This window comes from Macrobrachium rosenbergii, chromosome 22, assembly GCF_040412425.1.
Source record: "Macrobrachium rosenbergii isolate ZJJX-2024 chromosome 22, ASM4041242v1, whole genome shotgun sequence".
NCBI classification, from domain to species: domain Eukaryota; kingdom Metazoa; phylum Arthropoda; class Malacostraca; order Decapoda; family Palaemonidae; genus Macrobrachium; species Macrobrachium rosenbergii.
The window spans coordinates 26,080,891-26,105,890 of record NC_089762.1 but is presented as its reverse complement, the minus strand read 5'-3'; the positions used below and the strand labels follow the sequence as shown (position 1 = coordinate 26,105,890).

General features: G+C 37.1%; 1 protein-coding gene across 3 annotated transcripts in view; it reads left to right on the top strand.

The window, feature by feature from the left end:
- The window catches only part of LOC136850685 (uncharacterized), a 576,441-nt gene that overhangs the window by 533,521 nt on the left and 17,920 nt on the right, over positions 1 to 25,000 (top strand). For 2 of the 3 annotated variants that reach the window (XM_067124491.1, XM_067124492.1), the window contains exon 5: positions 1,815 to 1,856. The exons of the other annotated variant lie outside the window; for it this stretch is intronic. In XM_067124491.1, coding sequence (XP_066980592.1) covers positions 1,815 to 1,856 — 42 coding nt within the window. The remainder of the gene's footprint in view (positions 1 to 1,814; positions 1,857 to 25,000) is intronic. 3 annotated transcript variants of the gene reach the window in all.

Here is a 25,000-nt window from a genome sequence, read left to right as displayed (position 1 = left end):
TCGGCGTTGGAGGCGTTGTCAGTGAGGGCGCGGCCCTTTGACATAACATGTCATTAGTGGCGTTGATGCACTTCTGTGTCGTCTTGAGAGTCGGAGTGGACGTCAGACTCTGTCTGTGTGCTATACCCAGTAGCTGGAGGTAATGACAAGGTTATGTGTGTGTCCCAGGAGACGACGGCTGCTGCCATCGGGTAGTTTACCTTTGATAACCATCTTCGGAGAAGGGAGGGAGATTGGGGGAGGTGGGGAAGGGGGAGGGGGGGAAAGGAGTGCAGAGTTTGCTTCTCCTGTATTGGAGCCTTTCCTCCTCTTCTCCCTCCTCCTATCCCCTTCTGCGACTGTTGCAAATGCTTGTGCACTTCGCCTTGCCTGTACCAAAGTATATTTGGAACGTTACCTTTCGCTGGTTAAAGTTTACATTTTTCCGCGCTGCATTGACGCTCATTCCGTCCTTATTTCTCATCTTTCTTGTTAGTTCTGATTTCTGTCTTCGATGTTGTCGTAAGGTTCATTACCTCGTATATAACACCTATTACGTCCCGTCCCTACCCGGGCAACATCAGTTATTTAAGCGAGGTCTAAAAATATAACGGCGAGTGCAAGACGAGCTGAAAGGACATTGTAGCTTCTTGTGCAGGAGAGCGTCGTTGCGTGTCTGATGGGTATCTCTTATTGGCCCTCCTTTATTATTTGTTGAAAAGAAAGAAGGAGAGAAAAACCTCGATTTTCCGTAATATCCGTTAAGTGCGGTAATTTTGCGTTCGGTCGACATGCACCCCTGTAGAGGAGGCGGTCTATACTGTCTTGCATGTTGTCTTAGGTAATGATTCATGCATTGCGAATAATAGCGCTCTCATCATTAGAATGGTCCTTGAACGCGTGAAGAGGTTCGCAATAGAATCGTTTATAATATATATAACTGATAAAAGCTACAACCATGCATTATTTTCTGTTGTATTCTAAATAAAATTGCGCACATTTTGATATATATATATATATATATATATATATATATATATATATATATATACTTACCCCATACAAAATATATAAAAATCACGTTAAAAGAAAAAGAGGAAAAAGATTTTATATAAATATATATATATATATATATTATATATATATATATATATATATATATATATATATATATATATATATATATATATATATATATATGAAAGTGTGCATTAAGCTGAATAAGGACATCAAGTAACAATACTGTGAAAAAACCTTGTAAACACGCTGATGACTAGTGATAACTTTATTTTTGGAATTTGGAGAGATTTAACATATTCCTAATATTTTTATCTTCTTTGAATGGAATTTTAGTATTTTGTATTTTAGCTCTTATGTATGAAATTCACACTAATGTATTTCATGCGAAATGGAGCATATATTTTGTTATTATTATTATTATTATTATTATTATTATTATTATTATTATTATTATTATTATTATTATTATTATTATTATGTATGCGAATATGTGGTGTACATACACTTTGTAAGACTGTGGTGATTTTAGTATTTTGTATTTTAGCTCTATGTATGAAGTTCACACTGTTATTATTATTATTATTATTATTATTATTATTATTATTATTATTATTATTATTATTATTTTGTGTGCGAATATGAGTTGTTCATACACTTTTGTATGACTGTGGTGATGCTTGCTTATATTGTTTATATTCGCAACGAAATGATCTGATGTTGACTTTAAATTTCCTCAATTCCTGCTCTTTCGAATTTTTCAAAACTACTCTGATTTTTCACACTGCTAATAATAATTATTTCTCTCACCTCTTCAGGTACGGTTTCTGAAGCTCTTGCAGCCCTCTCTACACGGTCAGGTAAAACACTTTAATTATTTATTTCTGTTTTATCTTTCTTTCCTTTTATTGTAAGTGTTCATAGAGTACTTGAGTCGGGTCCTTTCTTGTAATGTTATCAGGTATTCTTGTATCATTGGCACCCGTCTCTCTCTCTCTCTCTCTCTCTCTCTCTCTCTCTCTCTCTCTCTCTCTCTCTCTCTCCTTTTAGTTTTATGACCCTCATTACAACGGCCAGACGGGAAAATGCTCGGGAAATTGGTGTATGATTAGCGGTTATATAAAGCGTTAAAATAGGACTCGTGTAGAAATGACGTCACGGTTTTGGTAGTTGGTAAAATGTTGATAATGTTATTATGCCGTTTAAGAACTTGGGCCTTCTCTGCTTACTGTGTCGGCACCGTTCTGTCCTCTAGATATCTATAGGGGTTATGTGCAGGTAGAGTAAGTCTTTTCTTGGTGATCACCCATTCAGATATTAACCACACTTAATGTTACTACCATCGGCAACGTGTTTGGTGTGTGTTTGTATATATATATATATATATATATATATATATATATATATATATATATATATATATATATATATATATATGTATATATGTATATATATATACTGTATATATATATGTATATATATATATATATATATATATATATATATATATATATAAAATTGTGTAGGAAGATGAGTCAAGTTATTGTCATAAAGCTGTTGTTTGGGAACTTTGATTGTAAAGGGAAAATGATGCCCGATGTATACATGGACCTAAAAATATCTTATGATGAGTATACAAGGGATGTGTAGCTTCGAACATTATTGTTGAAAGCTTTTAAAAGTTTTTTAATGAAAGTTGGAGCGCTGAAATGGAATAAAAAAAACTGGTTTTGTGACAAGTTTATTTCTCTTTGTTAAATTTCTGTGGATGAAGTGATGTGAGAAGTCAAAGAAAGAAAACTAGAAGCAGTTGCAAAATTGTGTGATAAGGATAAGGATCGTAAGTGGAATAGGGAACAGTTGATGTTGTACACAAGATATATTATTGACATGAGAACGGTGAAGAGAAACTGCAGACACCAATGAAAGAATTTGAAAGTGTTTGCAATAAGAGAGAATTAAAAGTAAACGCAAGCAGTGAATATTTATATCGATGGCGGAAGAATGGAATGGATTCGTATCGTTGTGGAAAATATGGAAATTGGTAAGAATTTGGATAGGCAGGTAAGGACAGAGGTGAATGGCTTTTTGTAAACAAGGGTACGATCTACTTTGTCTTTTAAGTTTTCTACCCAAGGGTTTTCCCGGGAAACAGCCTCTGCTAAAGAAAAGGATATTGTGGAAAAGAATTTATATACATATGGACAAATAAAAAAATCACGTGTGTACAGATACAAAACTTCATATATGTATGTGTATATACTGTATAATTAGGTACCTTAACGGAGTAGCAGAAAATCGTGCTTGAATTCAAAGGTTGGTCTTGGATCTCAGCCGACTGCCCACTAGTCGGCCCAACTGTGAATGGGCACCAACGTCATCTAGGGCCAAGAAAGGTAATGTCATAGGCTAGCAATATACCTAGAGACTTGCTGAGAACTGGAAGGCTTTGCCGTTTTGGAACCCCTCCCGCTAAAGGAGAGAGATGCCCAGGCCTATGGTAGAAAAAAAATTGTTTGCTTCAGTTCAACGTAATGCACTTTTTTGTAAGAACTGGCGTAATGTTGAAGGGTTTTTTACTTCTAGTTCATTTTAAGAGCGCTGTAAAGTTTTCCAGTAGAATAGCAAAATGTCAAAACTCTTAAAAAGTCTAAAACCTGATCGGCTGGGAGGAAGAAATGAATGAAGAAAATGAAAATAAAACGCCAAGTTAATCGACTCCGTCTTCCTTAGCGTTGTAAGGGCTGCCATAGACGAATGGGTTAAAAGACGAAAGAGGGGAGGCGTCGGTACTCTGAAGTGGCATCAGAAAATCACAAAGTTTTTTTACCCGCCCGAAGATCTTGGCGGCCATTCGTGATCACTCCTTGATGAGACAGACTTCACTTCAAGAGTCGCTTAAGTTGTTGCGGATCCAGAGCGACTGTTAGATCGAAGAACGGACTGACGAATCCACGGGCTGAGAGGGAAGTTGTCACTCAATTTAACAGGATTGTTTATGCGATACTAATTGATTTTTGACAGTTTATTCTCCAAGGCGAACTGTAACAGGCAGATAATAGTGTGCTCAAGAACGGAAGGATAGATAAACACATGCATAGAGAGAGACAGAAAGAGAGAGAGAGAGAGAGATTCTGTTTACCAATCCGTTCGGCGTCTTTGTCCCCGTTTCTTCTTCTTCTCTCGCAGCGAGCGTTTTTCCCATCGTCTGAGTAGTATTGACCGAGGGCCATTTATCTGCCGGCGTCCAGGCATATCAGCGTTAATGAAGCGCCTTAGCCAATCTCATCTCATCTTACTAACTTCTCGCTGGCGCGAACCAATCAGAGAAAGCGTTGCATCAGGCGTAGGCGATGGCCGGGGCAGCGATGCCATATTGTGTGTTGGTGCGAGGTTGCTTATTAAAATGGCATTCTGTTTGTGTGTGTGTGTGTGTGTTTGTGGCTGGCTTCTAAAGGAAGGAAAGGAGACCGCCTTCATATTCTCGAGAAAGACTTGGATAAGGCACGAACTTGTGTATTCTTCGAGGAAGAGGGAAAGAGAGAGAAAGAGAGACAAAAATGGAGAGAGAAAGAGATAAAAGGAGAGAAAGATGCTTCCTCTACGTTTCGTCGGACCCTTCCCCTCTTCCCACCTCCCATCCCCATCCCCATCCTCCTTTGTCTTTAGGGAAATGACTATAGGCAAAGGCTGCTAGTGACAGTGTTGCCGGGCTGGAAAAGGGTTAGGGACCCCCATTCCTGTTTTTTAATCAAACCTCACTCTCTCTCTCTCTCTCTCTCTCTCTCTCTCTCTCTCTCTCTCTCTCTCTCTCTCTCTCTCTCTCTCTCTATATATTATATATATATATATATATATATATATATATATATATATATATATATATATATATATATATATATATTACTATATATATATATACATATACTATATAGTGGGTGCCATAGCTTGGTGGTCGCAGAATAAACTACGTTGTGGTTGGGTATTTGCGTCAAATGAGGTCAAGAATTGGGCATGGGGCAAGAAACCTCAACCGTAATGCCTTGTTGAAAATTGTAAGACTGTCTTACTGGCTCCTCCGTTCTGGAAGGAAAAAGACAATATACAATATATATGTTTGTGTGTTTGTTTACCCAGCAACACATAGTTAAGAAACAGAAACAGGCCGAGTTTACTCATCTTAAATATTGTTTTGTGTTTCATTAGTTTATATTTGGTAAACTCTGGTAAACCTAGAATCAACTGAAACTATCAAATTTTCCTCACTTTTCCTGTGGGAGCGCCTCAAATATATTTCGTAATATCTATTAACGTCAGTAATAATAATAAAAACAATAATAAAGGAAATTTGTATTGGTAATAAACATCGAAAATTCGGAAGTAGCTTTCAGATGTTATGGAATTCTATGTAGCAAGAGCAAATACGTAAACAGACGGAGTAATAAAAATTATATATATATATATATATATATATATATATATATATATATATATATATATATTTGTTCCAGAATGGAACACCATCTTAATTGAACAACTTGACCTTGCAATATTTTCTTCATCTTCATTTATATAATGATTCGTCGTTATACAAGTGTTTTATCTGTGCGGTTGAATACGTAGGACCTGAATCCTTTTTTTTTTTTTTTTTTTAATGGCGTCTCCTGGGGTCTGTTCCTTATTTATTACGAAGTGTGCTTGGGTGATTTGAATCAAATCGGTACATCGTCTCCGAATGACCCGAAGGTCTTCGTTTGAAAGCCATAGGTTTTGAGAGTTTGCCATCATTTATACATTGCTTCACCCGTGATGCTTGATGGGTAAAGAGCTTAAAAAAAAAAAAAAAAAAAAAGCTGACATAAATCCTAAAGACCGAGACACTCATTAAGCGAAACAAGTACAAAACAAGCCCAGGATTAGTGATTGGGGACTGGGGAAGATATAGGCATCTAATCAATAAGAGAACCTCACAAACACACACACATACTCAGTCTACCAAAGACTAATCACCAGCAAGTATAGGCCTACTACAGCCTCGTACAACGGAGGCGGCTCCTTTGTGAAAATCCTACGCGCTAACGAATGGAATATTAGTCGTTATGGTTTTCTCTTGTTTCCTTTCCCTTTGGACGTTCAAGAACGTCCTGAGACTTAATTCAGATAGGAGAAGACTTTCAGGGTGCAGTATTATTATTCGTGACAGAATTTTTCGCAGTGTTATTTAAATAAAACCAGATTTATATTTAATTAGATCTAAAGCAGTCTTACATCGTTTTATGTTGTATCATTCATACCCCAGAAACCACAAAATGCACGAATAATAAAAAAAAACTGGATAGAAATCAAAGAAAATGTCGGCTTCTGATGTGACAGGGTCTGTTTTGCACTTGTTTCACTTATTCAGTCTTGGTCTTTAGGCTTTATGTCAAGGCTGAGGCAGTACCAAAACGATGACAGGCTTTCAGGCTTTCGAAACCTATACATCTCAAAAACGAGGACCTTTGGGTCATTCGACGTTTAGGTACCAAATAAATTCCAATCCAAGCACACTTTGCACTAAGTAGCATTACTACCCTAATATAATTCTCCCAGTATTTCAATAATTTAATTGTTTTTTTTTACTATTAATTTGCTCATTTATCTGTTTTACTAATTACTGATCTCCTCTTTCTGTATTTTCCTTTAACTTCTGTTACTCATTTCGAAAGTACACTATATTCTTTGGAAGCTTGAATTTCAAGTCAACGACCCCTGTGGACTTGTTCCTTAAGAATAGGGCTCATCTTTAATAATAATAATAATAATAGGAACCAGATTCCAGAACGTGTCGTTCAAAACCGTTAAGAACAGCAGTGGTTGATGCCCTGGTTATTCAGCAGCACAGCATAATAGCCTTTGGTTACGACGAATCAAATATAAATAAGGAAGTCGACAAAAAAAAAATCAGTTGGCAAACAAAAATCTTACAAACTGAAGTTTTTCAACTTAAGCTGAAGTTCCTTTCTGGAATAAAAAATTATCATTTTAGTTTCTCATTCATTTTGATGTATTTGCAAATATTTTCTGTCCCTATTATCGATACACATTGTCTTTATTATTATTATTATTATTATTATTATTATTATTATTTTTATTATTATTATTATTATTAAGCTTCAGTAGATTGATTTTTTGTCACTCCATTATTATTATTATTATTATTATTATTATTATTATTATTATTATTATTATTATTATTATTATTATTATTATTATTAAGCTTCATTGGACTGATTTTTCTCACTCCGTCATCTCAAATACCCTTATATCATGGGGCATCCGTGGTATTAGTTCAAGTCATGATTTTCATATTTTAATGGAGTCATTGACATCGCGCCCCCCTTTCTCTAACCGTCCATATGACTTACAATGATTAAATACACTTTGGTGGCAGGTGTTCAGAAAAGAGCTTTATGTTGGAGGTTAATTTTTAGAATGTCAGGTTAATAGATAACGAGCTATAGGTAACTGAGTTTGTTAACGATGTGGTATGACATGAAATTATACGAGCTCATGTGCAGTACGCATACAGAATGTTCATCTGTATGTACACAGGTTTTCAATTTAATGTATACACTGTACACCATATGTGTACATATATATATATATATATATATATATATATATATATATATATATGTATATATATATTTATATATATATATAAAACGTGCATAATTTCATAGTCTTAATTGTGTGTCATTCTAACAAATGTAAGTTCATTCTTATTAAGACGTGATAACAGAATGAGACTGTGTATCCTTAGTTAACTGACTTATTATAAATTATACATATTATATATATATATATATATATATATATATATATATATTTATATATATATATATATATATATTGTATGTGTTATATATATATACATATGTATATATATATATATATATTTATATATATATATATATATATATATATATATATATATATATATATATATATATATATATATATAATTCAAAGCACAGCGACTGTCCTGAGTACAGTGGGTTATTCGTCTTTGAGAACATCCTGTTATGAGATGTAATTTAGGATGTACTTTTAGTATCCTACAGCCCCTCCCTCAGCCACGAACGGTTGGCTGACCATTGGAGAGAGGGCCAAGAGGTGTCCATTATTATTTTTGGTATTCAGCCGCCAACCCTGATCTGGCCCCCCGCTGCCCCTGTTTAAGCCCCTGCTAGGCACCCCCGTCGACTGCCCAGATGATCCAGAAATTACAGTCAATAAATTTTAATCTCAATTAACCGCATGTCTCCTGTGGAATATAGAGAGACCTGCCGAATATATTTAGAAGACCTAATGGCCTTTTTTTTATGCGTATGTATTCCGGACTAACATTGTTTGTTCGAGGTTGTTATGATTTGCAAATTTATAACCGTGGTCATTCTTGCGTTGGCGAGGGATTTCCCATTTTCTTTGTATTCACATTTTCTTCATAATCTCAATATTTTCCGTTTTCTGTTACCAGCATCCCGTTTTCTTTTGGGTTTTAAGTCTGGAACAAGGCTCGTTATTGGCTACTTCAAACATAAGTTAGGAATTTATGAGAGGAAACCCATGAACTTACCATTAAGGAAACTTGCGAAATGCCTGAATAAAAGAACCATACTCATAATTCAGTGAAGATCTTATTGCAGATTTGCTTGTGGTGTAACAATAGTACATAGTAATATATTATGAATACATTAGGAAAAAACTATTACATTGAACGTCACAAGAGGTCGTTCTGGCACCTATTGTAATTGAGAGAGAGAGAGAGAGAGAGAGAGAGAGAGAGAGAGAGAGATCAGTGTATCACTCGGGGAAGAGACAAGAAGACACGTCAAAATCGCCTCTGCAGCTCCTCTATGGCCGTGGGTCCCGAAGCTTTCTGGCGTGCGTGTGTTTGATATCATAATTTTTGCATCCGTCTCGTTTTCTTGGTTGTGGATGGAGATAACATCTGCTGTTGGGTACGAGTGGAGGGGGGGGGGAGGGGAAGAAGGGGTTACGGTAGTTTAGGGTTGGAGGGGATAGTTATTAGTCCCTCCCCGCCCGCCGCCACTCCTTCCTTCCAGGGCCCACGCAAACCCTTTTTAATGAAGTGACGGGATTCCTCCTACCTGTGTTGCTTTTGCTTCTGTTGCAGGAGGAGGAGGAGGAGTGCAGCGTTGCAGACCATCTTTACGCACACATGCACACACACAACCTATATATATATATATATATATATATATATATATATATATATATATATATAAACTAGTAAATAATTTCATGCATAGATATATCTCTCTCTCTCTCTCTCTCTCTCTCTCTCTCTCTCTCTCTCTCTCTCTCTCTCTCTCATTGCGTGTCTCTATCCAGCTTTATAATTAGCCAGTGAATCCCTTGAATGTAGATATCTACCGGTCCATTCGTAATAATCATTTTATCATGCAATCTCACATTCACCCACCCACAACAATTCCCGGCAACACCTGTATAAATGCATAAATTGTTATTTGCACCTGTGCCTGTTACTCCTTCCATTGTCGACGCTCTGTGTTCGCTGCCCACCGCTAGCTATCTTTACATCATCGAAAAACACTCGGAACGAAACGTCAGCGGATTCCCTCATGTCAATACGAAGGTATCGAACCAGCCATCATCATCCACTTGGGGTCCCGCCGTCCGACCATTTAAACCCTCTAGAAATTCCCCTTTTACCTGGTGTATTCACATACCCGCCCCTCCCCCTCTTCCCCATAGGGGAGCAGTGCCGTCAGTGCACTCACGGGGTGCACTGTAAGCATTACTTGAGGTTCTTTGCAACGTCTCTTCGGCATCGAGCTGCAACCCCCCCTCTCATTCCTTTTACTGTACCTCCATTCATTTTCTCAATTATATCTTAGTGCAGCTGCTAGGTTTTCCTCCTGTTACACCTTTCAAACTACCTATTCTCAATTCCTTTCTAGCGCTGAATGCCCTCATAGGTCCCAGTGCTTGGCCTTTGGCTTAAACTCTGTATTTCATTCCCCCCCCCCTCCCCTTACCACCAAGTTGCTTATTCCATCCGTCTCCCCTCCCCTCTCCTCCCCTCCCCTCGTCGTGCCATCAATTCCCCCTCGTTTTCCCTTTGTAATTACGGTCACAATTAAGCGAAGGTAATGGCCAGGAGAGAGAATGGGTGACTCCGCCCACTCGGTCGTCTATGTGCGATAGGGGCAATCTCGGTCTTGATTCATCGCTTCACCTGAACCCTCCTTTTATGCTCCTCATATACCTGAATGTTTAATTATCAATAAACGGGGCCGTCCGGCTCCCTGGGACATTCGTCACGGGAAGCCGCCATATTTCTTCACCTCTCCGGTTGGTTGTCGTTTGTTGATTTCGCAGTGAATGCACACTCACATAGTATCAGTCTATTTATCTGTCTATGCACACTCACGTAGCATCTATCTATTTATCCGTCTATCCTTATGTATATAAATATGAGTGTGTGCGTGCGTGTATACATGAATCCGTGTACGTATGTCTGGATTCAGCTCGCCTACTAGAATGTTCAAGTTGATATCCAAATTATTAAAATTTTTCTAGTATAACATAATCATGTTTTCCTTCGACTTCAACATTTTTAGGAATATTTTCAAAAAAAAATTTAATTTTCTTCCCTAAAGGCGACCTGTAGCTGTGCTAAGATATAGGAGGGTGTAAGAGGCCTGGTCTGGACATGTTAACTCTGCCGGCCAACCGAAAATATTGACTTTTTACTCGGTTTTATGTTTTCAGCGGCCGTATCGTTTACGTTTGCCATTACAAGTTAACCAGTTACGAAATCCGTACACTTGTATACGAACGATTTAATTGTTAGAAAAAAAATAGAAATACCGGAAGGGAAAGTGAGAGGATAATGTTAAGCGACTGATGAAAAAAAAAACATTTCCTGAATTAAAAAAAAAAAAAAAAATTCACTTTTTGGTATATGCCCGCTAATTAAATTCTGGAGCAATAAATCTGTTGCCTCTAGAATAACGCTGTTTGTATATGTATGTATGTATATATATATATATATATATATATATATATATATATATATATATATATATATATATATATATGCGTGTGTATGTATACGGTATAATTGCTTGCATGTGTATCTCAGTGTGTGATATCTTGAGAAAAAAAAACAAGGCCATGATCGTTTACTGATAAACAAAAAACAAGATATTAAGGGGACAATAACGCTCGATTAAAGTTCTGCTGACTTGGAAGAATACGTTGTCTATCTCAAACATAATAATACAGAAAAAAAAACAGATCGTAGAAATACGTATTTATGTTTACAAGTTGATATCCTTGATATTCTGTATATTTTGTAAGAGGTGCATAATCACAAGTGTATAAAAACTGCCGGACAGAGAGAGAGAGAGAGAGAGAGAGAGAGAGAGAGAGAGAGAGAGAGAGAGAGAGAGAGAGACACGCTGGGAATTATTGTGAACTTGAGAGGACGCATCTCGACGTCCTAATATGGGACGAGAACTTTTCAAGGTTTAGTAATATTTATTGTATCGCTCTCGCTGAGTGTGTGTGTGTGTGTGTGTGTGTGTGTGTGTTTGTGTTTTGTGTTTATGTTGGTTTCTTACTCATTATTAAGGTTAGGATTATGAAAGTTAGGACATCGCATTTTTTGTTGGTACATCCCACGGACACCCAAAATCATCACGTTCTTGCAGATGCAGAATGCCAGATGTAGAATAATGTAGAGCAACCTTAAGTATGTTTAATTGTTAATTAATGTTACATATTTTCGATAGGCTCATTACATCCCCGATAAAGTTGGTCAAGTTGGGCGAGTTACTTGAGAGGATGGGAGCGCGCACGGGTGCAGGCGACGTCGGCAATTTCTGTGCTTCGTCCTCTTCTTCATTTTCTTCCCTCTTTCTAAGCATTTGGTCGGGATAGTTGGTGGAGGGAGGGGGTTGGGGGCTGGGTAGGAGGGTCTGCTCTGGCGGTGGTGGACGGAGGGATTAAGCCCGTAGGAGATGGGGAGGGGGAGAGGTATAGTGGACGGGTTTAATAGTAGTGATCATCCTGCGTCCATCATCTCCTGGATACTCATTGCCAAAGCCTTATGCCTCGGTCTCCTGTCGGATGCAGCAGCCAGAGACTTCTCCTTTTCCTACCTCTCGCTGCTACTTACTTCTACCGATGCTGCTGCTGCTGCTGCTGCTGCTACTGCTACTGCTACTGAAGCTTGAAGAGGAACGTACGAGAGTCTGAAATGATTGCTCTTCGCTGAAGTTAAATCAGGAGTAATGATGATCAAGATTTCTTTATTAATGAGATGATAAAAATAGCTTGACATCATCCTTTTACCCCCTCCTCCTCCACACCCGTCTCTCTCTCTCTCTCTCTCTCTCTCTCTCTCTCTCTCTCAAATGTTTCCACCAGGTAGGATTGAGTATGTAATCAAAATCATGTTTTTCAGAGCTATTAATATTTCTGGCCACACACAGTTTATTAATCAAACGAAATGACAAACAGTGGTTCCACAAAAATAACTTTTTAACTGTTGGTTGATATATTTTTTTTATTATGGTGTTATTGTCCTCCGTCATCTCTTTCCATTTTGTTCTTTCAAAACGAGGTGGAATAAAACTAGGAAAGAAGATTTTTCCAGCTGTCATGCGTGGGTGCTACGTTGAAATATTTATCAAGTGGGTTTAAACAGGTGTTTGGAAGGCCATAGTGATTCATCCACAGAACGCACGTGAATATACCAACCGAACTTGATATATTAAGAACGGTGCCACGAATCACATTCTTTGGAAGTAATTTATCCAGTGTGCTTCCGTTAGACCTGAGGAAAAATGAGGAAAGCTTGGCACCATTGTGAAGACCGGGAAGGTTGCATTAACCATGGTTTTAAACGTCTGCTGTACGCCGGTGCGGCAAAGTGTTCTCGGGGATGTGTTTGCAACTTGACAATCCTAAGTATGTGCTGTCGAGTGAAGGACGTCTGGTGGTTACAATATAAAAAAAAAAAAGCATAGGGCGGGGTTTATTTCATGCTGTAAATGTATCTCATTAATGGAGGAATTCATACTGGCGTCAGGGATAAAATTAAAAAGTTTCTTTTAAAAGGAACTGTAGCCCATGACGTTTTAAGTCTGCATGATGCCGCGAGAGGGCAGTAGTGGACGGGCGATGCTCCTGGGCTTCCCAGTGACTGCAAACGCACACACATACACACACACATGCACGCACACACATACACACACACACACACACACACCTCATCTGGCTGGAGAGAAATAATTGGAACGGCTACGTCTTCGCATTGGCAATATAATGTAACTTCGTTTTCTCTAATTTCTGCAGATCTAATTCGCGGGCGAATAAATATTTCGCAAGACGCAGGGAAAGCTCCATTAATCAGGCGGGAATAATTGCTTTCGGGATTAAATTCCGTATCCATTTCATGCTGTTCCGGAAAATATGGATAGCTTTTTTGTTTCTTTTGTTGTGGATATTATGACAAATATGTGAGGTTTTTATCTTAGAGAGAGAGAGAGAGAGAGAGAGAGAGAGAGAGAGAGAGAGAGAGAGAGAGAGAGAGAGAGAGAGAGGGGGTATTGGGGTCTCCTATTTCATGTTGGCGTCCATTAGTCATCATGAACGAGAAATATGAAAACTGATTGCCTCGTTAACTTTCCTCCTCGAAGCCTTTTCTTTCCTTTCTCTTCTCTCAACATTTGTATGGAAAACGAAGACCCGTTTCTCAGACACTGGCTGAAAGTAAACAAATACGGTGTTGCAGTGAAGGTAACTGCTACCTCATGTAGTGCTTCGTTTATTTGTAATTGTTAGGAGAAGAGCATACCCCCTCCCCCCTCCCCCTCCTCTCCCTCCTTAGACCATGTTCCTGGAAGGAAGGGAGGGAGGGAGAAGGGAAGGGGGCGGGGGGGAAATCGTGTTCTCAACACTGCCTTTGTTTCTCCTATCGACCCGTCTGCGAGATGCCGAAGGGACGATAAGAGAGTTTGGGAGAGAGGCACAAATTTATTTGCTCCCATTTTAATAGTTTTCTCCGATTAATTTTTTATGGCGTGTAAAAAGTCGAGTTTTCTGTAAAGATGTTTTTATCTGTGTTCCTCTTTTGACTGACGCGACAAAAGTATTGGTGCATTTTATCTCCCCTTTTCGAACAAGGGATGAGGAGGAGAGTGTGACAATTGCGGTAATGAGAGACCGTGTAAGGGTGTTAGACTGTTATAGTGCAGTTTCCATGGTGTCATTTGATCCACTAAAACAATCCCCGAAACAGCCCTCTTTATTGATAAATATGACTTCCTTTTCCGTTACCGTGATGACATAATATTAAGTTTTGAATTCATTTTATGAGGTTTTGCTTTATTTTATGCCACCTTTGTTCTAGCATCCTATCACCAGTTGCTTAGTAATAGCTAAGTGAAACGAACCTCTCTCTCTCTCTCTCTCTCTCTCTCTCTCTCTCTCTCTCTCTCTCTCTCTCTCTCTCTCTCAGTGTTCAAATTAGGATTGAAAAAACTTGTCGAAAAGATTATTTTACGTTGATAAATATTTCAGGAAAATCGTCTCAAAAGTTTATTGCGAAAAATACGTAAGCGGCCAGTACATATTTTACTTGAGCAATTTATTTCTATGAGGTTAAAAAAAATCGATTCTTCATGTCTGTTTTGATATCAGGTGTTCCGATAGTCATATTACGAATAGTATTTGATAGTTGTTAATGATTTTTTGTATAAAGATTAAACATAGAAGCTTAAATGAAATGTCGATTCTGGAATTGAATGGAAAATTTTCAGGATTAACTGATGACTCGACATAAATTTCTAAATTTTTTAACTACCAGTTTTCACGAGATTTGTAGCATATTATTTTCCGGTATTTTGTTAGTCACTGCTCGTCCTAAAGTTGTCACTGATCTTTTAAAGCAGTCACTGATCTTCTAAAAACAGTCACCGATCTTGTCAAGCAGTCCCTGACCTTCAAAAAACAGTCACCGATCTTGTCAAGCAGTCACTGACCTTCAAAAAACAGCCACCAATCTTGTCAAGCAGTCACTGACCTTCTAAAATTAATCACTGTTCATGTAAAATCAGTCACTGATCTAAAATCAGTCACTGTTCATGTAAAAAGTCACTGATCTTCTAAAAACAGTCACTGTTCATGTAAAAATAGTAACTGATCTTCTAAAATTATTCACTGTTCTTGTAAAAACAGTCACTGATCTTCTAAAATTAGTCACTTGTAAAAACAGTCACTGATCTTCTAAAAACAGTCGATGTTCATGTAAAAACAGTCACTGATCTTCTAAAAACAGTCACTTGTCGTGTAAAAACAGTCACTGATCTAAAAACAGTCGATGTTCATGTAAAAACAGTCACTGATCTTCTAAAAACAGTCACTATTCATGTAAAAACAGTCACTGATCTTCTTAAAACAGTCGCTGTTCATGTAAAAACAGTCACTGATCTTTTAAAATTAGTCTTTGTTCATGTAAAAGCAGTCACTGATCTTCTTAAAACAGTCGCTGTTCATGCAAAAAACAGTCACTGATCTTTTAAAATTAGTCTTTGTTCATGTAAAAACAGTCACTGAACTTCCCAAAACAGTCGCTGTTCATGTAAAAACAGTCACTGGTCTTCCAAAAACAGTCGCTGTTCATGTAAAAACAGTCACTGATCTTCCCAAAACAGTCGCTGTTCATGTAAAAAAAGTCGTGATATTCTAAAATCAGTCACTGGTCATGTAAAAAAAGTCGTGATATTCTAAAATCAGTCACTTGTCATGTAAAAACAGTTTCTGAAATGTCCATGTCATTATTAAAAGAAAAAAAAAAATAGAGGTGAGGACAGCCCTCTTTATCAGTGGATGATGAGGATGATATATATAATGGGAATCTGTAATATACTGATCGTGAATATATATATATATATATATATATATATATATATATATATATATATATATATATATGTATATATATGTATATATATGTATATACATTATATATATATATATATATATATATATATATATATATATATATATATATATATATATTATATATTATATTATTTATATATATATATACACATACACACACCGTTTCGAAATTACCCGATCGTATCCGTATCGCTAACAGATGTTCTCCTCACCTATTAAAACAATCAGTATTACTCTAAAGGTTCAGTGGCCCCGCATTTTTTTTTAAGCCTCGCAAACACGAAGGTTTCGGGATCCGTTTCAGTTCTCGAAATTGGTGGGAGGTGATGAAGCCTCTTGTCCCATTAGCCTGAGTGCACAGTACAGAGAAGTAGCAGAGTATAGCCAAGGTTCAGGTTTATGGTGCCATGCGTCTGTGTTGTTTTTTTTTTTTTTTCCATTAATTGGTGAGATACGTGAACGGCCTTGTGCCTTTTGCAATGCCTGTCGTTTTCACTAATTGGGAGTTGCTTAGAACCCGACCAGGGGGCGCTGCCACGTTCTTGTATAACTTATATTTCATCTCTCAATGTACGATTACCATTATTATTATTATTATTATTATTATTATTATTATTATTATTATTATTATTATTATTAAAGGTTCAGTAGTATTTAGCCACAGCGGTATAAAACCTTGTCGCTAAGTTCACGTAAATGATTAAGACAAAATATATTATTTACCCCTCCCATGAAAAAAAAATAAATAAATAAATAAGAAATATGTAACCGAATAATCGCCAGCATGTATTTAGTCACACAGCATCCTCTAAATTATTCTATCCCGCGTTAAACCTTGATATTATGCAAACTTAGTCCTTCAGGTTCAGTGTTAAAAAAAACCCAGCCACCACCAGCGATTATATTTCCCATCAAAGAGACGTTTTGAAATATTTGTATTCGCCTCACTTGCTGCACGTATGTATGGTTGCTCAGTATCTATAAGTATGCAACAGCATGTGCGTCCTTATTCATGCTTCATGTTTAAAAAGCATGCCCTGTGAGGTATAAATTGATTCCATTTTCCGTAGTCGTTCCTTATTATTAGTGTTGACTGTGGTAAGGTGACAGTTAGTTTATGCAAACGTGCATTTTTTGGGTGAAGACAGGAAGCAGGCTACTTCAGGGCCTGTTAAAAAAAAAATAATTATTTTTGAAAACTGGATATGCGCCAGACAGTCATTAACAATTATTATCGTGGACCTTCAATATCAATAAAGGGCAGGGGTCGTGTTGTAACCTTGACAAGTCTCAAAAGGCATCTCCAGCGCAGAGGTTCCGAGGTCTCTCAAAAGTTCAATGCAGACTTCCAGCATGTCATGATATAGCAACTTCTCTCTCTCTCTTGAGATTTGTGTCCATTTGAGTATCTGTTGAAGTGAAGTCGTAATGTTGTTGAATTTTTCGGTTTCCATTTATCAAGGACATTGATGAGTAAATATTAGAAATATATATACCTGAATTTATCCTCCATTTTTTTTTTTTGCCTAGTTTCATGTCAGCCAATAAAAAGAAGGTTTTCTTTAATAAAGGTCATATTAAAGGTTTTGTGTATTCCTTATTAAGAGAAGTAGTTGCTAGCACTGAAAGATACAAAACCACCGACAATATAAAATGGGGGGCATTTTTTTATCTCTCTCAGCATACTAATGTTTATGTTATTATGTTCGTCGGAATTTGTTGAGTATATATATATATATACAGTATATATATGTGTATAAAACTACTGTGTGTATACATATATAATATATATATATATATATATTATATATATATATATATATATACATATATAATATATATATATATATATATATATATATATATATATATATATATATATATATATATATATATATATATATATATTTGTGTAGACTGCTTTGGAAACTGATTTATTAGATATATTTAATAAGTGTTTTGCCATCCCAATGTTATCGATTTCAAGGGTAATTTTCTTTCGTTTATCTTTGGAGTAATGTGCTGCAGTTATTGTTAGTGTATTTCTACGTATTGCACAAGTTTCCGTAATTACAATAGTAGCAGTATTCTAAATAATCTGAACAGAATATATAATGTTCATGTAAATATATGGCTTGTGTTAAGGTAGCGGTGACATTATTTATTCATTCTCCTTTATGAAATAGCTCACATCTCTTGCATATTATCGGGAAATGGGGTCTTAATAGAATTGAGACCAGCTGAATATGTAAAATCACGAGGCGTTTGTATTAAAGATCCCATGACCAAAGACGATAAAAGTATCACAGCATTATTTTGATGAAGGATACGATAATAACATGTGCGTAAAGCTACTTGAGATTTGACATAAATTTCCTTAGCGCGCCGCGGGTGAGCGCGCCATGCGCACGAGGGCACAATGGGTTTAAATCCTTTATCAGCCGACCCCATGAGGGATACAATATGCTTTCGCAGCTATTATTCGCGATTCGAGGCCTATTACCGTGACAAAGGGCAGCGATTACCCGGCTCCCTGTACTCGCACTTTATATCCCCTTTTACAAGGCAAAAAATGATATCATAAAAAGGGTTCGGATCTCTCTCTCTCTCTCTCTCTCTCTCTCTCTCTCTCTCTCTCTCTCGTCGGATAGGGTTGGCGATAAAAAAAAAAAGAGAGATCGCTACGAGATCACCCTCCCCACTTGCAAGAAATCAAGATGGCGTCTCTCGTCTTTTGGCCATGGGATGGAGATTCATCAAACTGGTTTGGAATCGATTTCAACTTTTCGGAAAGAGATTCGGCTCCTTTGTTTATGACGAACTGTTGGGTCATTCGGTCTGTGTGTTTCCTCAACGCCGTTATGGGATGACTACGGAATCCTTATAAGATTACACATTTTACCCCCTTCCTTTTTTTTTTTTTTTTTTTTTTTTTTTTGTGTGTGTGTGTGTGTGTGTGTTGGCGCGCGCGGGTTCCACCACCCTTGGCTGCTGTGTGTTCCGGCCTTGTTGAGACCGATGGCTTGTAAAATTACGATCCTAAATGATGACGGTATCATCTCGCGTAGGCCTACATAGGCGCCCGGAAAATGATCGCGTAATTAAGTGAATTAACTCGCCGCTCCTGAAGCTACTGTTCGAAATCTTTGTGTCTGATTTGGGTTACGTTACTCCCCTTGGTATGATTCCGAGAAAGTGTTAAATGAAGGCGAATTTATGGCGTGATTATGTGTTGGGAAGTCGTATGTTACACTGGCTCACGGACGTTGTTGGTATGCTTGCTTGCTTATGATTGCTTGAACAAGCAACCGTTGAATAAATCAGGAATACATTCGAGCATTGTGAAAGAGCGTAAAATGTATTGTTATCGGACTTATTGTGCACAACTAGTATAAAGTATTTAAAGACTTGCATTTTATTCCATAAACGCACGTAAGTGTATGTTACACATCGTACATATGCGTTAACGACTTCCCCGAAGAGCGTCATAATGGAGGGATATTCATCGTAGGCAAATTATTATGCGTCACTTAATAAGAGAAAAAGAACTGCGAACCATTGTGCGGATTGCTATTTATGTAACCAAGTGTGTAAGTGGATACACCGTGCGTATTATATCTGTGTCCACTTAAAATATGGCTATAGACCACGTTTCAGTCAATATGTAGTATATATTTTCTCCCATTCAGCATTGTGGCGGAAAATGGGAGTTTCATCACGACAGAATTGTGAATGACGGCAAATGGGACCTTTTCCTTGCCCTGAAAATGATAATATCGGTGTTTTTCTGTTCCATTTTTTTTTTTTCTATTTTTCGGGAGGCGGGTGGCGTTTGGAACAATCAATGCGAAAGGATATAAGTATCGTCAATATTACATCTCGCTTCTCTACAGCCGTCCGGGATTAGATGGGGAGGGGGAGAGAGGGGGTGGTGGTGCGTGGGTCGCCTCTTAACCCCCTAATTTGACGTGATAAACAAGCCGTTTCTCTTTCTCATCTCTTGTGTTTGAATATGTTCTCCTGATTTATGTCACTGGAAGGGGGAGAGGCGTTAATGCCATGTGCTACAGGTGTGACACTCACGCAAGCCCTACCTGCCTCCCCCCACCCCCCATTCCTTGTCACCTGTCATCATCATCAGCTCTCTCTCTCTCTCTCTCTCTCTCTCTCTCTCTCTCTCTCTCTCTCTCTCTCTCTCATAAGCGACTGCACCAGTAAATTCTGTCGATAAAAGATCGGTTTTCAGAATGAAGTTACAAGTGACAAATTTCTTGTCTGCTGGTTTTATATATGACAGATTTGATAATAGTCTTTGCGTACAGCATGTAACCACCTTGAGGCTTGAATACATTCTGTTCTTCATGTGAAAATAAGATTCAAAAGTATATCTTGTTCAATAATGGCGTGGGAAGTTATTCAGGAACAAAGTACAAGTATGTAAGACTTTATAAATCCACTAAGTCTCTCTCTCTCTCTCTCTCTCTCTCTCTCTCTCTCTCTCTCTCTCTCTCTCTCTCTCTCTCTCTCTCTTCCGTACATCCAAACAAGCGCAAAGTTCACCCCTCATACACTGCAGCACTAAATGGAAGTTTGGCATTTGTGGCCTAATGTTCGCGGTGACTTATTAGAAGTTTTGTTTGTTATCGTTAAGGAAATAGAGTTGTCTCTGCCTCGATCTTTTTTGTATGCTTAGTAAACAGAAGTTTTCGTATTTATTTATTTATTTATTACAAAGTCACATTTGTTTGCAGAGTGGTGTTTCCGGAGGAAGTCAAGGGAGATACTCCTAACGCATAAATCTCTTTAACTGTTCAGTCAAATATGAGCACTCTTTGTGAGAAAAAATAAATCACAGCCGCTTAATGAACATAAAGTATCCTTACGTGCAGTGAAAGTTTTCCACGACCTTGGACTTTACTTTCTCTCTCTCTCTCTCTCTCTCTCTCTCTCTCTCTCTCTCTCTCTCTCTCTCTCTGTTTACTGTTCGCTGTATATCATTGACACTACATAGTTCGGATATCAGCTCAGTTAGTATTTCAGATATGGAATCAAATGTCTTCCCATTCATTTAATGCCCAGCTGAGTTTTATTATTCAGGATTTCGTTTCATCTTCAACAATTATCGTACAAGTTTATGTTAATTTTATCTTTGGAGGCGATTATCGAAAATTGCTAATATAGAGTTTTTTTTCGTTGAACATTTGTTTAGATGTGGTTAAGAACTTTTATTTAATGCTGGTATGAATGCTAAAATATTATTTTTAATCTTTTTACAGAAATTTTAAGTGATAGTACCTTATGTCTGTGTTAGTAGGGTCAGCACCGTAAACAAAACTAACAGTTAAAGTAATAATAATAATAATAATAATAATAATAATAATAATAATAATAATAATAATAACAACACTATAGTCTTATTGTCATCAAGCACATTCGTGAAAGGAGAGAGAGAGAGAGAGAGAGAGAGAGAGAGAGAGAGAGAGAGAGAGAGAGAGAGAGAGAGAGCGTTTCCCCCTCCATCAGGGTCTGTGACAGGAGAGGGAAGGTTGCGACACTCCGGGAGAAGGTCGCGGGACAAATGAGAGATCCTGTTGGCAGCCTCTGCGGGGAGTTCATACGACTCTTTATTATTTATTGGTTGATCCTCTACAGCTGAGGGGTTTCTTGTCGCGGCCGGGAGGGAGAGGGAGAGGGGAAGGAGAAGGAGGAGGAAGGGAGGGAGGAGAGAAAAGGGTGAGAAGAAGACGGGAGGTAGGTGTGTGTAGATGAAGGGGGAGGGGGATAATGGGTGAAGAGGGGGAGGTGGAAGAGTTGAGGATGGAGAAGGGAGAGGCAAGGGTGAGATGAGATGGAGGTTAAGGAAAATGAAGAGGAAAGAGAGGTAAAGAAAAGAATAGAATTTATCGTGATATGAATGGATGAAAGAACATAAAATTGACAAAACAGGTCAAATAACATGGAAGAAAAAACAGATTATTTAAAAAACAAAAATAAATAAAGGTTATTTGGACAGTGGAAAAGGAGAACAATGAAACGAAAGAAACGAAGAAAAGAAGCTAATAGAAAATATGGGGAAACGAATACAGAAGTTTTTACAAGAAAACAATTAGATTTAAATAAGGGCCTAAAGAGGGTTATAATGAAATTGAACAAGCTTGCAATTTTAAGCATGAAACTCAAGGTATTAAAGAATACAAACTTAAATGACGAAAAGAAAATACGGTAGTTTGGTAATGCAGGCAAAATATTAGGTGATAGTTGGCTTAAAAACACTGCTCTCTCTCTCTCTCTCTCTCTCTCTCTCTCTCTCTCTCTCTCTCTCTCTCTCTCGCTTTGCATTGTGTATTTGTTACATAATTACAAAAAAATTTTGCGGTTGCCTTATCAAACAGTGAGATGACTGTGGTCCAACAATTTTTAATAAAGAATGTTTAAAATTGATATATATATATATATATATATATATATATATATATATATATATATATATATATATATATATATATATATATATATATATATATATGTGTGTGTGTGTGTGTGTGTGTGTGTGTGTGTGTATGTGTGTGTGTGTTTGTGTATGTATAAAAGTATTTTTATATGTGTACGGCTGCGGAATACAAAAGGAATACAAAATCATAATTCAACCAATACATAGTATGTATATCTCATACACATTACTCATATCTCACATAACTACAGAACTTCGTGTAAAACCATCGAAGACTTTTCTCTTTTACCTTTGCTTAACCCACCTTCCCTGCTCCTTATCCCATTTATATGTCAGTCTTTCCCTAAACATCATTATCGCCGTCCGAGACATAGCGCGCATTTAACGCAACTAATTAAACATTCCGATCGCAATAACGGACAAGCAAAAAATGCACCAAAGTTTCTTCGGCGCAGTCGAGTTTTCTGTACAGCGTGTGATCAAGGCCACCGGAAATAGATGTATCTTTCGGTGGTCTCGGTATAATGCTATATGAGCCGCTGCTCATGAAACTCTCAGCCGGCCGTGGTGGCCTGTCCTGTATCGTTCCCAGTAGCACGATTATGGCTAACTTTAACCTTATAAATAAAATGAAAACTACTGAGGAGGCTAGAGGGCTGCAATTTGGTATACTTGATGACTTGAGGGTGGATGATCAGCATACCAATTTGCAGCCCTCTAGCCTCAGTAGTTTTTAAGATCTGAGGGCAGACAGAAAAAAGTGCGGACGGACAGACAAAGCCGGCACAATAGTTTTCTTTTCAGAAAACTAAAAACGGTTCGTATAGCGCTGCCACGAAAATTAATTTGTTCTTTTAGCTTTGAGAAATTTTATGAAAGTCAACATTCGCTCTGTTTTATAGTTCATATATGAATTTCTTGGACTCCTTACGAGATTTGAACGTGTGTATACATTTGATGCTATTTTGTCCTTTCTAATTATTTTCCTGTGAGAAAGTATTCCAAATGAAAATGGTCGTACTAATTTTAACTTCAAGAACTTGAATACACACACACACACTCTCTCTCTCTCTCTCTCTCTCTCTCTCTCTCTCTCTCTCTCTCTCTCTCTCTCTCTCTCTCTCTCTCTCTCTCAAGGATAAATCATGCATAAATATGCACTAATGAATTTCATGACAAATAATGTGTATTTACTTTTTTTGGGAGGAGCGCCATAATAGTAGAGAGATAATTCACAAAAACACCTAAATTTCACTGTAGTAACGGCTATGTCATTATTATTATTATTATTATTATTATTATTATTATTATTATTATTATTATTATTATTATTATTATTATTATTATTATTATTCGAAGAGGCACAAGTATGAGAAAGTATCCTTTTTCTACGGCACCACTTAATACAGTTAGCAAGAAGGAGGTAACGAGAAAAGTAGATAAAGAAAAATGGGGAAAATTCTCCTTTGGTTAAAGAGCTGCGAAGTGTATCTAACCTCTGACCGCGCATTACCGCGAGACGGTCCAACTGCTACCGCAATTACCGCATGCGCCTTTGGTAAGGTATCTGGCGGGGGACCGCATCCACCGCAGATAAACTGACGTTTAAGACGCCAGACTTCATTTCCCTCAAATCACTTCTTTATTGGTTAGTAACTCAATTTCGGGCATTTTTCTCGCTTCAAGGCCGCGGCGCATATTGTTAATGATATTTCAGCCCCTTTTTTTTTTTTTTTTTTTTTTTTTTTTTTTTTTTTTTTTTTTTTTTTTTTTTTTTTTGCGTCAGATGATGTCATTCGATTTTTTTGCGTTAGTTGTTTTCATTGACTGAAGTCATTCTGCCGTGGTTTAGTAATAATAATAGCCGCTCTAGGCGGTGCTGGTGTATGTAAGCGAATTGGGCTTGAAATTAAAGTTTTTGGGGAATAGGAAAATTGTTTGGATTGTGAAGGTTGTATAGATTTCCTCTGTATTTTGTAGGGCAAACGTAAGGAATGTTTTTAGCACTTGGGAAGAAATTTATTATTTTGAGTAAAATGAGAGATTATTCCAGAAATTCAGCGAGAAAAGAACTCTTCAGAGATTTGAAAAAGGAGAGAAAATTTCTCAAAAAGAAAATGTTTTTGAACAAAGAGGGAGTAGACTGGCACTTTAAATATAATTCGTATCTTTAGACTTTTAAAAAGAGATGCATTCATTGAACCATTTTAAAAAAGATAGAATTTCAGATTATATAAATGGGGAGTGTGTCTCCTTTTTAATTAATAGGAAGTATATCAGATTTTTTTTTATTCCATAATTGTAGCAGGTTATTAATTATAATGTAACATTTAAGATGAGTAAAAGATTGATAATGCAGAAATGTGGGAGTAGTTAAGGAAGTTTTAGATCTTTTACTCAATGACAGAAAAGATATTTCTGTTATTTTACTGAGAAATGTTTCAGAGAACAGCTTAAAAAAAGTTTTTTTTGCGTTTTAATAAAAATCTAAAAAGAATAAATTTATGAACCGGTTAAAGTCGAACGAGGTACACGTTCTTAACGTCC